This window comes from Hylaeus volcanicus, chromosome 5 (genome assembly GCF_026283585.1).
Source record: "Hylaeus volcanicus isolate JK05 chromosome 5, UHH_iyHylVolc1.0_haploid, whole genome shotgun sequence".
NCBI classification, from domain to species: domain Eukaryota; kingdom Metazoa; phylum Arthropoda; class Insecta; order Hymenoptera; family Colletidae; genus Hylaeus; species Hylaeus volcanicus.
The window spans coordinates 19,379,934-19,394,795 of NC_071980.1; the positions used below are offsets into that span (position 1 = coordinate 19,379,934).

Here is a 14,862-nt window from a genome sequence, read left to right on the forward strand (position 1 = left end):
TCCTCAGCCTCCTGCCGCGAAAGTCTCCGGTATCCACCCTCTCTTTGTTTCCCTTCGCTCTGTGAACTTCCTCGACCGTTCTCCCGTCTCCGTCGCCGGCGTTTCTTCTTCCTCCGCCCTCGTTAACGAACGAGAGAGGAGACGGGGTGCGAGATGCCGATCGGAGAGAGACGGGATCGAGCCTGGGCTAAGTCTCTCCGACTAAATCATTCATCAAGCAAATAATACCGAGGCTGACTCACGTCTCACGCACGCGGGGGTGATACCGTGATCGCATGTTTCCGTCGCCACGTACGGGGTGTCTGGGAAACGCGAATTTCCCGAGATTCGACCGTGGGACCCGGGGGATGATGGACTTTATTCCATCTTTCTATTTAACTATGGGCCGAATATTTGTTCTACATTTGTTATTGGTTATTTTATATATTATATATGTAGGAGTCTAAACGAAAAATAAAGCACGGAGATTTCAACCCACGATCTCGGATCCACAGTCGACCGCTTTACTTACGCGACCAATCCCGTACCCTACGTTTCGTGTTCTCGTTTTGACTCTTTATTGTTGGGTATGGAAGGCGCGGATACTACATATAATTAAGACATATATTCGTCAATTTGTGAAAAAAACTAAAATTATTCGGTAAAATGTTGGTATATTAGCATGTGACACAAGCCCACAGGGGGTTAACTTTATTTTCTGCGAGTAAAATGAAAGTAAGCGTGAGTTTGTGAGTTGTATCTTGTTGGAGCAAGAAAGGGTAGGAAGCAATCCTCGTGGTCAAATTACAAGATTTCCTTTTCTATGCACTGTTGTAACTTTTTCAAAAGCATTGTTTTATTCTTTCTATTAGTAAATGATTTTCGCGTCTCGGGTTCAGAAGAATTCGATACACCCTGTAGAAGAGGGTGACGGGTTCGGAAACGGTCTGTGCCCCGTTGTAATTAGACACTGCAGCGTGGAGCAACATCCAGAGGCAGGCATTGTTCCCAGAAATTAAGGGAAACGAGGGAAAGCCGGGAAAACTGGCAGGAATAGGGGATTCGGAGGGTTGCTAATTACGCAAGCTCGCGAAGGGGGAGAAGCTATTTTCTGCGCAGACACAAAGACCCCAACGCGCGTTATATTAATACACAAGAGGGACGGGGAATTTGTTTCGGGGACTTCTTTTGCAATTTGATCCAGCCTCGATAACGCTGCGCCTGTAGGAATAATTTCTCGTCGTGTACTTTCGTTCCTCAAACACTTACTCTGGGTTAGGGAATTTCTTAAGGGTCTAAGAAATGTTTATAAATTCATAAATACGGGTCTATAGGTGAACAGAGGAATTTAGAATAAAATAAAGTATCCAGTGTCATAGTTTTATTTTATTATACGAATTCATTGCGTCAACAATTTCCTAAATTAGGATCGAGTTACGGAGGTCGGATAAAAACTAAGATGGGTAGAATCAGAATAAATAAAATTCAGAGATGCTGGTGTTATTCCTTGATTAACCATGCTCATTTTTTTCCACAGGTAAAGTTTGGATAGGCGATAACGAGGTCGCGTGGCGGACCGAATCCTTCAAGAGGACCTCACCTCTGAATCCCTGCGCCACCACGACTACCACGACGACGACAGGTGGCGGAACACCGGCACACCCCCACCTGTCACCACCCACAGCCGCCCCCGTGACCACGCCTGATCATAGAAGCCCTAGCAACCTCCACGTTAAACTTGGAATTTCGCCTGGTGAGTACCAAATTTAGTTATAATTTTTATTATCATCCCGGATACAAATTTTTGTAAACAGTAAAAAGAATGGTCCTGAAAGAGGAACACTCGTGATGTTTAAATCAGTACTCACTTTTGAAATATCTAAGCGGTGGGAGAATATTAGAAAATAGCCAAAAAAATTATTTTGATACCAGATTACTCTGAAGAAATGATATTTTTTGTTAGCAGTAACAAGAATGGTCCTGAAACAAAAACACTCGTGATGTTTAAATGAGTACTCGCTTTTGAAATATCTAAATGCTGGGAGAAGATTAGAAAATGGCCAAAGAAATTATTTCGATGCCAGATTACTCTGAAGTGATGAAATTTTCTTGAATGGTCCTGAAACAGAAACATTCGTGATGTTTAACTCAGTACTCACTTTTCAAATACCTAAGTGTTGGGTAAATATTAGAAAATACCAACAAATTATTTTAATACCAGATTACTCTAAAAGAGGCCCAAAACTAGCTTTGAAACCTCGACGTAAATTAATAGAAAAAATTGTAATGAATAATTTCCCTGGCATTCTAGGATCATCTGATATTATAAAAGACACTTAAGCAAGAGGAAACATTTTTCTGTTCTCCTTGCTTGCAGATGTTATAAATTTATTCACGGTGCACGCGGAGATTGCAAGTTTGGCGAAAGGTCCTCGACGCGAGGGCAGTGTAAACAGTGTGGAAAAGTGAGGGTCGGTAGCTTAAAACGGCCTTAAGGCGAGGCCTCTTTAAATAATGCAATAAGCTTGATGTCATTTGCCGGACAATGAGGGGAGTTCCTTTTACGGGAAGGTCCGGTGAAATTGCCCCTCGCAGGTGCGTGCTTCCGACCCTCGACAAAACGTGACTCCGCCAATCACGATTCTCTGATTCGCGACGCTCGTCAATTTTGCTGTTTTCTTCTTAAACTGGTAATGGCAACCGATGACAATTACCGTTTTTGCGCGTGGTTGTCGCACCGTGAATTTCAATGTATCCTCTTGATTTATAATTTGCGCGAGGAATCATCAAGCTATAGTTCCGAGGCGACATTAATACTGAATTACTATATCTCAAGAGTGATATTATAAAGGCCATTATTTAAGGAATTTATCAGAATTTCTTTTAACGGAGTGTTTAAAGAAAATAAGTTAGATCTTTTGTAGATATATTTAGTGATATCTAACTACCCTGTCTGAATTTTGTTAACGCGTTATAGTAGATATTTTAGGCGTTATAATTTGTGGAGACAGCTTTACAATTTTTAGAGCATAGATTTTTACCTGTTTTATAACCTTAACATATTGTAGCTTCGATGTGCCTTAATATTTAGAATAATCCCGAATGTTGACGAGGCAGTAACCTAATGTTCGATGAGTTGAAGAATTCTTCGTTCCAATCGTAAATCAATCAAAGACGAATCCAAAAACGCTGTCAAGATGCTATCAGAGATAATCGCTCCTCGAAATCTCACTTTTTATCGTGCCGTGATTTCGATTCGTGACTCGTGACTCGTTTCTAAAAATACGATCAGACTTGAATCAGCGTTTCCAACAATCTATCGAGCGATTAGAAGGGTAATTGAACGTCGTTAGTTGGAAAGCCGTCCGGAAGTCATCGTTTGACGCATGCGGTATCTTTGGAAAATCGTAGCGAGCAGTCAACAAAGTTTCAGTTTTCCAAACCTGTTTCGTATAATTAATTTACAAAATTACCCATGCAAAGTTGAGTAAAGAGGTTTTCATAAAAATTAGAATACCTTTGAAATAGTTTGTGGTTTATTTTCGGTCTGACACGTTCAAATATCTCCTGATATTATATCTACATTGATTTTATTACTACAATCAGCAATTTATCTTTATTGGGTAATTAATAATCATTTATTTTTGATCACATTGTTATTTTTAACGTTTAATCAACGCATGATCACGTGCGAGTCTATCTCCAACACACGAGAAATATCGGTGTCAAGCATTTCAAATTTATACCTCTATGATAAATAATGAATTATTCATTTTCGGTAAGTGTGAGTAACTTAGCTTTTAAGTTCTAAGCAAGTTCTTATCAATTTTTACAGTTCCCTTTTCACTCTTATTCTTATAATTGATCCTGTAATTTAAATTTATTTTATTGTCAATGGTTTTCTACCAAAACATAAATTGATATTTTTACGAGAAAAATAGATAATGGATGTAAATGATATTCATTCGCCCTAGATCTAGAACAAAACACCACCGTATTTAACGCTCGTCGAACCCCGTTCATTTTCACTCGTATATTTAATAGAAAGTAAAAAACGATTGGCAAGGAAATAAATTAAAATTAAATTACGAGACTGTTAATTTCGGCGAGTATTATGTGAAAATTCGCCGTCGTGGCGCGAAGAGCGCGGCATGGCATCGACTATCGATTCGAGACGGAAGCTGGAACGTCCAGGAAGGCGGATTCGGTTCGTGGAACGGCTCCTTTCGTTTGCTTAAATAAACATTGCTCGAACAATAGCGCGAGGGGGGCCTGATCGGGCCTCTTTCGACTGGCAATACGGTCGACGAAGGGATGGAGGCTGGTCTCCTGCTCTTTTCCGTGGAAAAGACAGGAAGCACTCCGCGCCGGCATGTTTAATGCATCGTTCGGGGCATTTCCATGTCAAACATCGCTTTGACTCGCGGAATTTAAAACCGTCTGGACCAAGAGCACACACGCTGGGTTGCGTGTGTATACGCTGATGGGAAAAACTACCCATCTTTATTTACCGTCGAGCCGACGACTGAACGAGATGCGCTAACGCTCCGACGATCGATAGGGGTCAAATGTTGAATAGGTTGGTCCCCAGCGATTTGAAAAATGCAATAATTGAAAGTGAAAATCTTACCACATTTTCGTGCGAATTTGACGTATTTCATTTGCCAGAAATGATTGGAAATGGGGGTATAATAAAGGAATAAAATGCTAATTTTATTAATTGAAAGTAATGATTTTATTTCTAAATGTCACGAATGAGCTAACTAATCGAGACTAACAGATAAACATTGTTAATAAAAGTTAGAAAGTATTTCTAGCCTTTTGGCTAGTATTTCTTGCTAGCAACGATTCTCAATAGCTCTTGAGAGAGCACGCCATATTCTAAATTTTCTCGCTTCTTATTCTGCAGTATACATACATTGTACATATATTCTCAATACATTTATTTATGTAGTAAAATTAAAGGTTGAATTATAGTAAATATTCCAACAGAAATTATTTCATAGAGACTTCAGAGATAAGAAACAAGGTGTAAAGTTTATATTTCTGCAGTTTTGAGGCTACGCAAAATTTTGCAAGAGTCATTTTTCAAGAATAGATATTAGATCCTCAAAGTTTCCTGCGATGAATAGAACGGGCGATATAGTGTTGCAAAGGTTAAGCAGGCATTTGTTCGGGGGCGCGGAATCCAAATATTGGAATAATGATAGCCGCGGAGAGCCATTGGAAGGACATAACAATTTGTTTCTCTTATCGTTGGTCACTTGCAGCACGTCGAGGAAAAATATTACGTCATGAGTATTACGATCTGGAAGGTTAAAGTGGGTCTCTAAATATAAGTTGATAGATAGATAGATTAATATTTATTGTTCCCGGATCTCCTTTACAGATATATCGTTTCAGGGAGTTATTGATGTACATTACGATAAAATATAATCTCTGTGCTATGAAAAATCAAACAATAGTGAAATGGATGCAAGGCATATATGTAAGTCAATAAAATAATTATCTGGAATTTTTAGTTGAAAACTTGTTTTCATTTTCACAATACATTTAACAGTACATTTAACTAGTACAGTTTGTGTATATCATGAATATATAAAAATCACTACTCGACACTGGATGAATATTTCTAATCGTCCCTCAAAGGACAAAAATCGTGGAAGAAAGTAGTTACGACGGTCGTTTCCACTTTAAGAAAGGATACGCATAGGAAAGCGCGGTCCTTCCAAGTCTATTTGCCTCGTAAAGCTATCCTGCCTAGCTGCCAAGTGTGTTTATTCGGTATATCAATAAGGACGAAGCGGGCGAGAGCGGGCACACGGTCCCCCAAGGATTTTGTCCTTCTCCGACGATGGCCTCTCTTCTGGACAGCTTGATAACATTATGTTTCTTGCGTCGACATATGCACTGGTCGATTTTTGAAGAATGAGGAGGGATAGCACCCTACGATGTTGCGGACCCACTGGCTCCCGCGGACATGTGTCCATGCGATGATCCTTTCGGCTCGGGAGGCTGCGTCAGGCCTTTAATAGATCCACGACCGTCCAGGATATATAGTCGAAGGTCGAACGATTAATCACAGGATCAATTAAAACTGTTTCGAGGGAGGAGGGAGGGAGTGTACTATTAATATCTTCTACGTGCTTCTTATACTCGTGTGAATATTTTGGTATTTGTCCTATTTGAGGTGAATGTAATTTTTCTTGTTTGATGGATGCATGATGACGAAACTCTTAGAAGCTATACTAATAAACTCCAGTGTCTTGATAATGAAACTGTTTCATTTCACGTAAAAAAAGCAAGGGTTCAAGTCATCAGTTTACTCATTTCGATACTGTTAGGAAAATAGAGACTCTTAAAGCTGGTACTTTTCGTCAACTTTCATCAAAACCTATCTTCGCAAAAAAATTTTTATTTTTACAATTGTTAAACATATGGATATCAATTTTATCTGTTTCAATCATAAATACTGTCCTGTCGAAAAACCATTTTTACAATTGAATCGTGTTAAAACATCAGGTCGATGATTTAAACCTCCCGTGCTTAGATAGACTGCAACACAGGTCGATTTGATGAGAATGGCTGGCATCGAAGACTAAAAGTGATCGATTCGACGTGAAGCGACCCGAATCAATTAATTGTCGGTTGTTTGCTCGACGTAGCGATGTATATAACATACACGTAGGGATATAACGGGTCGCGCGCGACAGACGAGCGAACGAGAAACGAAAGAAGAAGGATTGCGGACAAGCGGCTCTTAAAAAGTAATCTTCGAAGTCGGTGAACTGTGTAACGTAGTCTCGTCGCGTGTAAATTACGCGGCCCGGTTACGGAAGGATCCTTTCTTGCCCGTTCCTCTCGGATGTATCTCTCCCTAGGGACTATCATTCTTTTCCTCGGGAACTGCCTCTTCCCTCCGAGGTATTTAAATTCCGTTTATTCGGCCAACCCGAGCGAATTATTTTGCGTGACTACGTGTTACGGCTGGACGGACATCGAAGCAAGAAATATGCACAAAAACGTAACCGCGGCGTGGCTCGTTTGCATGTTAATCAAATTCTGCTTACTTTTATAATGGATGGTATTACACGAAGTAAAAACGCGAGCCGACGATTTCAGCTACTCGTATTTCTCGGAAACTGACGCTGGTTTACTTAGAAACTTTGAGAATGTTATCGTGCAGATATGGATCGAGTACAACTATGGTTGTCCAAATGATGATCAAGGTTTATCGAAATCATATTGGTACATATCGATTTCTCTATGTAGAAAGCTATTTGTTTATAGTTATCCGTTTAGTAAACAGAAAAAGAAAATACCGGAATGGTATAGGGACTGGAAACTTTCAGGATTGGTTCCTCTAGTAAGATGAAATCGAAAAGTCTTTTACTATTTCGCAATTCGAAGCCTCGTTACTAGAGATGCGCACGAGACAAGACGAGATTTCTACGATCTCGATCTTAATCTCGAAAAATCTCTTAGATTATACGGGTTTAAGGGTTCCATTTCGCACAGAATGTAAGTACATTACAAATAGGATAATTTTATAATGCAAGAAAACAACATTTCAGAAAATACGTATGTTGTAGTTTGATCTGTAATTTAAAAATACAAATTGTCGTGATAATTGACTAACATTTTGCAATAAAAATGTATCAATGTTAATACATAATTTATAAAAATGAATTTTTCTGGAAACTAATATACTGGATACTTCGTTCTTTTACGGACCACTAGTACCAGCCTCGGCTGTTGATGTTGTCCCTGTTAATCTAAAACTAGTCTCACTTTACGCTTTACACTTTAAACTTTACAAGTTCGCAGCCATTAGCTCTCGATATTATTCGCGACGAAGGATTGTTCGTTACGAATAATACCGATTACCAGGTCTCACCACGTGGAGGTTGCTGCGGCTGGAGACCCGGAGATAGAAGGAATCAAAGTTCCTTCGATCTCCCTCTACATAGAGTATACATACATAGATGCATACCCTTACATAGAGTCGACGAGCTTAATACTAAAAGTACGAAACCGTGGAAATCAAAGAAAACAAAGTCCCTTTGATTTCCAAAGTCCAAGTCTGACTCTGCCAAATAATTATTTGAACTAAGAGGGGTGAAGCTAAATCGCGACACGACGCGACCATGAAACTGGACTTACTGAGTCAGTCCCGTTTCCTCTTGATGGATCTGGACTCGAGAGGAAGACGACCGACGCCTCCGAACCACACCCTGCATCCCGTTGGGAGCCACTATAGGACACGACTTGTACCCGTCTCACTGCGCTTTGGACTTACTGCATTACGTCGGGAGCCTGGGACTACACTAAACGTGATGCAGGAAGTAGAGGACCGATCCGGAGGAGCCGATTGTCTTTCTCTCGAATACAGATCCACCAGGAGGACGGCAACCGACCTTTCTCTCCAGTTACACAGTTGGCCACTACACTTACCACATGAAGCAATACTGACCGAAATGGAGCACGATGTTACGAGCCCAATATGGACTTACGAACAAACAAAACAAGTTGATTAATAATTTCTTGGCAGAGGACAGACTCTCGTACGTACATGCCTTAAAACTAGCTAGATACATGCCTTAAAACTACCCAAACCAAACTAAGATACCCACAACCAATACCAAGCGACGATAACTACGGGAAACTACACAAACAAAGGTAGGAGGAACGCGAGACGCGGACACGCGATCGCGAGATCCATATCGACCGATGGATCGTCGAAGAATGAGCTCTCACCCCTTGTATACCTGTGTCAAGGGTCGCGGCTCGCTATCGAAGTAGAGAAGGGGAAGGGCGAACAACCGCGTGACAGGTCGATTCGAGGCTCGTTGGATCCATCGAGGAAATAATTCGCGAAACATAAATATTATAGCAAACTCCTATTCCCCATCATTGTTTAAATAATAAATATTGTTAATAATTAATTTAACTATTGTCAGAAATTAATATTTAGTTGGTCTAATCAACAGATATTAAAATATTGACAAATTTCTAACGATTACTTATTTAAATTTTATTCTCAACTTTTCATGTACGGAAATATTACTTTCTCGAAAAACATTGGTATAATAATCTGAAACTTTAAAATGCATTAAATATGTACATCTCCGAATTAATTGAATATTTACAATGCATGTACTAGCATTTAGTCTTCGATTAAATATTAATAAGAATCACGGTTCAGAATAAGTATTCATCGAACACAGTAATCGTGAGAAATTTTTCTATATCGTTATATCTGTTAGCTGAAATAACTAAAAATTAATTTTTGACAATAGTTACATTAATTATTAACAGTTACATTAATATTATAATAGAAGGTCCTACACTTTCGTTAAATCCTTAGGAAGTTGAAGTATTTTTTGAAGGTGGAAATGAGTTAACAGGTTAAGAAGAAACTATAGAAAGTTTCATGCAGGACGCTGAGGTTAGACTGATGTTTTACAGGTACGAGTAATACAATGTTTACGACTGATCACGAGATGGGAGTTGCATCGCACTTTGTATAACGTTTAGACGACTTTCGCGTAATTTTTCTGCTGGTTTCATACGGAATAAATTGTAGTTTGTACGGGGCAGTTGGTATCTCCATTTTACCGTGCAGTTTGAAATATCGAGCAGCGCCCATATGCGAGCCAATAACCGAGGCTACGCGTCGTCGGTGTATAGGAAGGTTTCATATACGTTGGCAAGGGACGCGAGAAAGGGTGGCTTGAAATATTGGCTACATAGATTTCGACCATTATTGCCGCGTGTAAAACACGGCGACATTTGGCGCTAAATCGATCAGGGCGAGCTGCGTCGCGGCGTGTCAATGCTCCTCTCGCGAAGGGCTAAGGATGCTCGCGGACTTTGAAGCCACTTCTACAAACAATTCACTCTTGAAGTCGTCAAATATCAGAGACGAGCAAAATTCTTTCCTAAATACAAATTTCGAACAATGAATAAAATGTAAACAAATATTTGCTCATTTCTCATAGAATAAAAATATAGTAAGTGTTTTACCCTATGACTAATGGAAACAAGAGCTTCTATTTGGGGAAGGTCTTTTCTCATGCTATTATGTGCGATAGTTTAATAATACATTATTCATCAAAGCAATTCCCTAGGCTTGTTAGTGGTAAAGAACCATGATCGACCAATGTAAATTGTGCCTATCAATGTATCGGACGAGAGCAAAAATTCTGTCTGTACATGTACCCAACGTATCGCTGCAAATTGTTATTAATGCATCTCCAGCTCGATCTAACACGCACAATCCATTGTTAGACTCAGGGAATTGATTTTCCATCGATGTATACCTGTTACGAAATTTTACTCGACGAGTTTCTTCATCCACAATACCTTTCCCACAAACGACACAAATATTTCTTACAGCTTCAACCGCGTTATTATCTGTGTCGAAATCGTACAAAATGCAACGTTTGACGCACATCGATCATTTTTCTTAATTAATTCGATACTAATAATCTGTATCTACATTTCGAAAGTGGAGATAAAATTATGTTTTGCATTCAACGCATAATTCATAATTTTGTTAAAAAACATGGACTTTTTGGACTCTCCAGAGTGTAGTAAATATTTAAATGTTAGATGTAATTTAGGAAATTAAATTTAAATATCATATTTGATTTGAAGAGACTCGTTCAAACTGTATGACGTACCACGCGGATGTATTATTCGTACAATAAAAAATTCCTTTCTAATTAAACAATTTTTCTGAATGTACTATGTGTTAACTACAAAGTTTGAATATTTCTACACAAAAACATGTCTTTAATATCGCACAAAACTTTTTTATGTCGTGCACGTAATCGCTTCATCTGAAATTAATTGTTTCTGCGAAGGACGAACATCAAATGAACAAAGAAACTCTAAATTAGATTAAAAATCTATGCACAGATCGCTCTGGAAAGTCGAGGAGATGCTTTCCTTTTTAGCCAATTTCAAAAAACATTTCTTCGTCGACTTGGGGGCGGTGCGAAAACGAACGAAACGTTTGCACTTGCTCCATACTTATGGAGGACCGTATGCCGCGGTCTAAGAATAACAACGATAAAGTATTCTCGCCATGAATATTTCGTATCTTCTACGGGGATCTCCCTGCTCGAACGTCGTTCAAATTGAATTCTGATTTAACTGGCCGCGTCTTGCCAGCACGGAAATATCCCCCGATGGCGTCGCTGTCGCACCAAGAAGCCCGTCCTCGTGGGTCGATTACTTGCGCGGGAATTTCCAACGAATCGAAGGGAGAGATCTACGCGACGAGTTTCGCAGTCTACGATCCGCGTATAGTCGCGTTCTCATATAAGTTGCGTGATTTATCGTCGCGCAGTTAAGCGCACAGATTTATAGGGACCGAACCCGCGCCCGAGTTTTATGGCTGCAGGAATTGTTTCAAACTGTTGAAAACCCTCTTCGGGCGTATATCCGCGTTCTTGCGCGGCGAGAACGCTCGAAGGATCAATTAAAAATAGTATTGCAACCGTGACTCGAGCAGTTATTGAAACGTATGTTACACGAGTCATTTTTCAAATAATTTCCTGTTACCTTTGCTATGGAGCACACTTCCTGAATAAGTGGGGGTCGTTCGACTGGTTGCCGAAAGTGGATTATGTTTTGTGTCATTTTTATTTGTGGATCAATGCGAAATAAAAGGGTGAAATAATAATATAAGGTAAAGAGTTTTAATTAAGATAATGAAATTATTAAATAATAAGCGATATGAAGAGTTTGCAAAATTTAAATACAAACCTTAAAGTTAAAAGTATGAGAACATAATCAATGTACTCGTGTAATTTATGCATCTCAAACAAATGATTATGATAAACGTAAAACTTAATTTTTGTCTTATAGTCAGTTTATCCCCCCAACAATTATTTTTATTTCGGCGTAGAGCAACCAATTCCAATTGCAAAACCGATTTCGTTCACATTTTCTTTAATTTAGAAGAATAGTGCTCACGCTTTACCTCTCTTAAATGATACTGCAAAACAAATACGATAGCTTAAGTTTCGACTATGAATACGAGCAAGCCCACCCCGAATAGTGTCACCCAATAAATCATGCGTTTACGCGGGTCGTTCTCGATTATTTTTCACGCGCGATCGTCGATCAACGGCGTGGGGAAAAAATGAGATACGCGCCGATAATTGATGACCCCCTTTAATAAGCAGGAAAGACGTCGTTTGGAAGCGAGCGCAAAAAGCTCGAGGCGGTCGCGTGGATTCGTTCGACGAAAGCAGCTGCTCGCCACAAATTAGCATCGGCCTATAAACGATAGCGGGTTTCGACAGTCCGCGAGCTCGGTGTTCAGGAACCGGTGAGTTAATTGAAGAGTTAATAAGCCTGCACTAAAGCAGCCAGCTTCGGTTAAAACACGTTGATGATTGGTCGGCGGGTCTAAGATCTTGTCAATGGCGTTATTAGTTGACATCGAGGATATTTAACGCTTAATCAAGAAAGGAATAGGCAAATTAGAGAAAAATGTTGTTGGGCTAATTTTTAAGGAATAGGTGATTTGTAAAGGAATTTCTATAAATAGAAGTTTAATATTCAATTTTTTGTATAGAAAAATAGATTAAATTGGAGGTACAGCAAGCCGACGTAATTGTTTTTAATCAAACTGTTTCATGAAGTTGAAATTCAAGAAACAGTTTTTCAATTCATTTATTAAACGGAGACGGAATTGATTTTTTAAATTTTTGCAGTGCAGTACTCCCTTAAGAAATATTCATAAAATGAATCATGAAAATAACAAAAGTCAATCGATCAATCGAACTATCCATGATCATAAGTCTGAATGCATTCGGTATCAGAGGCAAACGAACGTTCGTTTCCCTCGTAATTCATGTTTTCCTAAAGCATTCCGTGAACAAACTAAAAAGTATATCGAAAAAGAAACACGACCCAGTTTTTCGACAAACGGATTCAATCTCTTTCATCGCTCGCAGGTGAACTGCAATTTCCTCCTCCTATAGTCGATCGCATTCTCTCTGTGGACAATTCGAAGAAACCCCAGCCGCATTGTTCGCGTTCTTCCGGAAGAAGTCGAGGCTGCAATTCCGTATGAAAAATTAATAATTCCTTGGAAAGTCTGCGTCAATCGTCAGGAATGATTACACGTGCATTTTCGCCAATTACTTTCATCGTTGACAAATATTCTATAATTGCAAGGCTAAGTTTCTTTATACAGTTAGAGTAACACGAGAGAAATGTTTTATGGTATTTTATCCATATTAATGTAAGTTAATGTTAATGTTAATTAACATCAACTTCAATAAGTTAAATGAAGGTAGTTATATTTTCTTTTAATCTCTCTACGCGTTTCGTACCTTCCACAATTCAGAAATGTCCAATCTTTATTACAAAGTTAATTGCATTTCTGGAACATCGAAAATTCACCATTAATTTTGTAAACAAGCAAAACACTTCCTCCATAAAAATGAATGCCTAACTCCAAGTAGTAAGACCATAAAATCGATAATTTTATCGAATAGTAATATAACTACAGGATAACTCTAAAAAAATGAAAATAAAACTGCATATGTGAAGGTAAAATAAAAAAATGTACCACAAATTGTCAACAGACCTAAATAAATAATTAAAGGATCACCCTGGGAATTGAGTACCAATCGTCAAGCATGCAAAATCGGTTTCCGAAGGTTCGTTCGTCGATTCGCGAGGCCCGCGTCTAAAAAGGGTACCAATTACCTCTAAAATTTATAATAACGCGCGATTTACCATAATTAATCGATTACGCCGGCGGGACGTGCGCTGGCCGACTCGAGCTCGCAGCGTACAGCTCGCCACACCAACCGTGGGTATTTTTTGAGATCATAATTTTAGATAGGCCGCTCGGCGTTCTCGCTGACGCAAATGGCGGCGTGTAGGCAAATTGAGGTGAGATTGGGGGTCAGCACTACGCCGCTGACCGTTACGGGGGCCCCAGCCGCGAGTGTACCGGGCGATACAAAAGCAATTTGCAACTTTGTCGTCCAACCGATGTAATCTCAAACCCTTTCTCTAGCACTCAATTTTCGTCCATGAAAGTATAGCACCTCGTGGGATCTATAATTAATCTTAGGTTAACAGATCAGAACCTGAGAACTTTTCTGACAAATTTTTAGATCAATGTGTTCAACGAATAATTCGTTTGTATATTGAAAAGAAAATGATATAAATGATGCAGTGGGACTTAAGCGTAATAGAAGATTTCTCTTCAGAGAGAATTCTATAGTTGGTACAGGAACGGTTGCTGCGTGTTTCGAATCGTTGAACCGTGAAGAAACAGGTTGGTGGTAAAATGCACAGATAAAAAGTAGAGAATATGTTCATTGTAATAATACTCGTGTTTGGGATACAGAGCATAGGCCTGCTTCTGAACTAAAGTGAGGGAAGCTGTTGTTACGTTGTCTCTCATTTTTCTCTCGTCTCTGTGGATACATAATACGTGGACTATTGAAATGTGGTTTGGTTAAATCAAACAATTCTCACAAATGCGTTGCTACGTCGACTGTCCAATATTAAATGTCTGGAGAGGTTCTAAAGGTTTATTCAACTTCTAATGAAACGACGAATAGAAGTATGTCATAATTCAATGGAATCTTCTTTTATATCAGTCTCAATTTAAAATGGTGATCACAGTGGCGACTTGCTAACAATTCCTTTAACCTAGTCTGGCGAAAGAAATACGAAGAGAACATCTATTAATATATGATTCGCTTAGAAGCAATTCATTTATACTTATGTACTAGGTCATTGAACTGGTTTTAAAATCCTCTATCTTGATAAGGAAGCCGAAACGTACCGATTCATTTAAAAAAAATGGAGGTGGCCTTCAAATGTCCAAAGTACCTCCAC

General features: G+C 39.1%; 1 protein-coding gene across 1 annotated transcript in view; it reads left to right on the forward strand.

The window, feature by feature from the left end:
- LOC128877478 (uncharacterized) overlaps positions 1–1,828 on the forward strand; it is a 111,093-nt gene extending 109,265 nt beyond the window's left edge. The window contains exons 3-4 of the mRNA XM_054124802.1: positions 1,517–1,732; positions 1,794–1,828. Of these exons, the coding sequence (XP_053980777.1) occupies positions 1,517–1,732; positions 1,794–1,828 (251 nt within the window). The remainder of the gene's footprint in view (positions 1–1,516; positions 1,733–1,793) is intronic.
- The last annotated feature ends 13,034 nt before the right edge of the window (positions 1,829–14,862 follow it).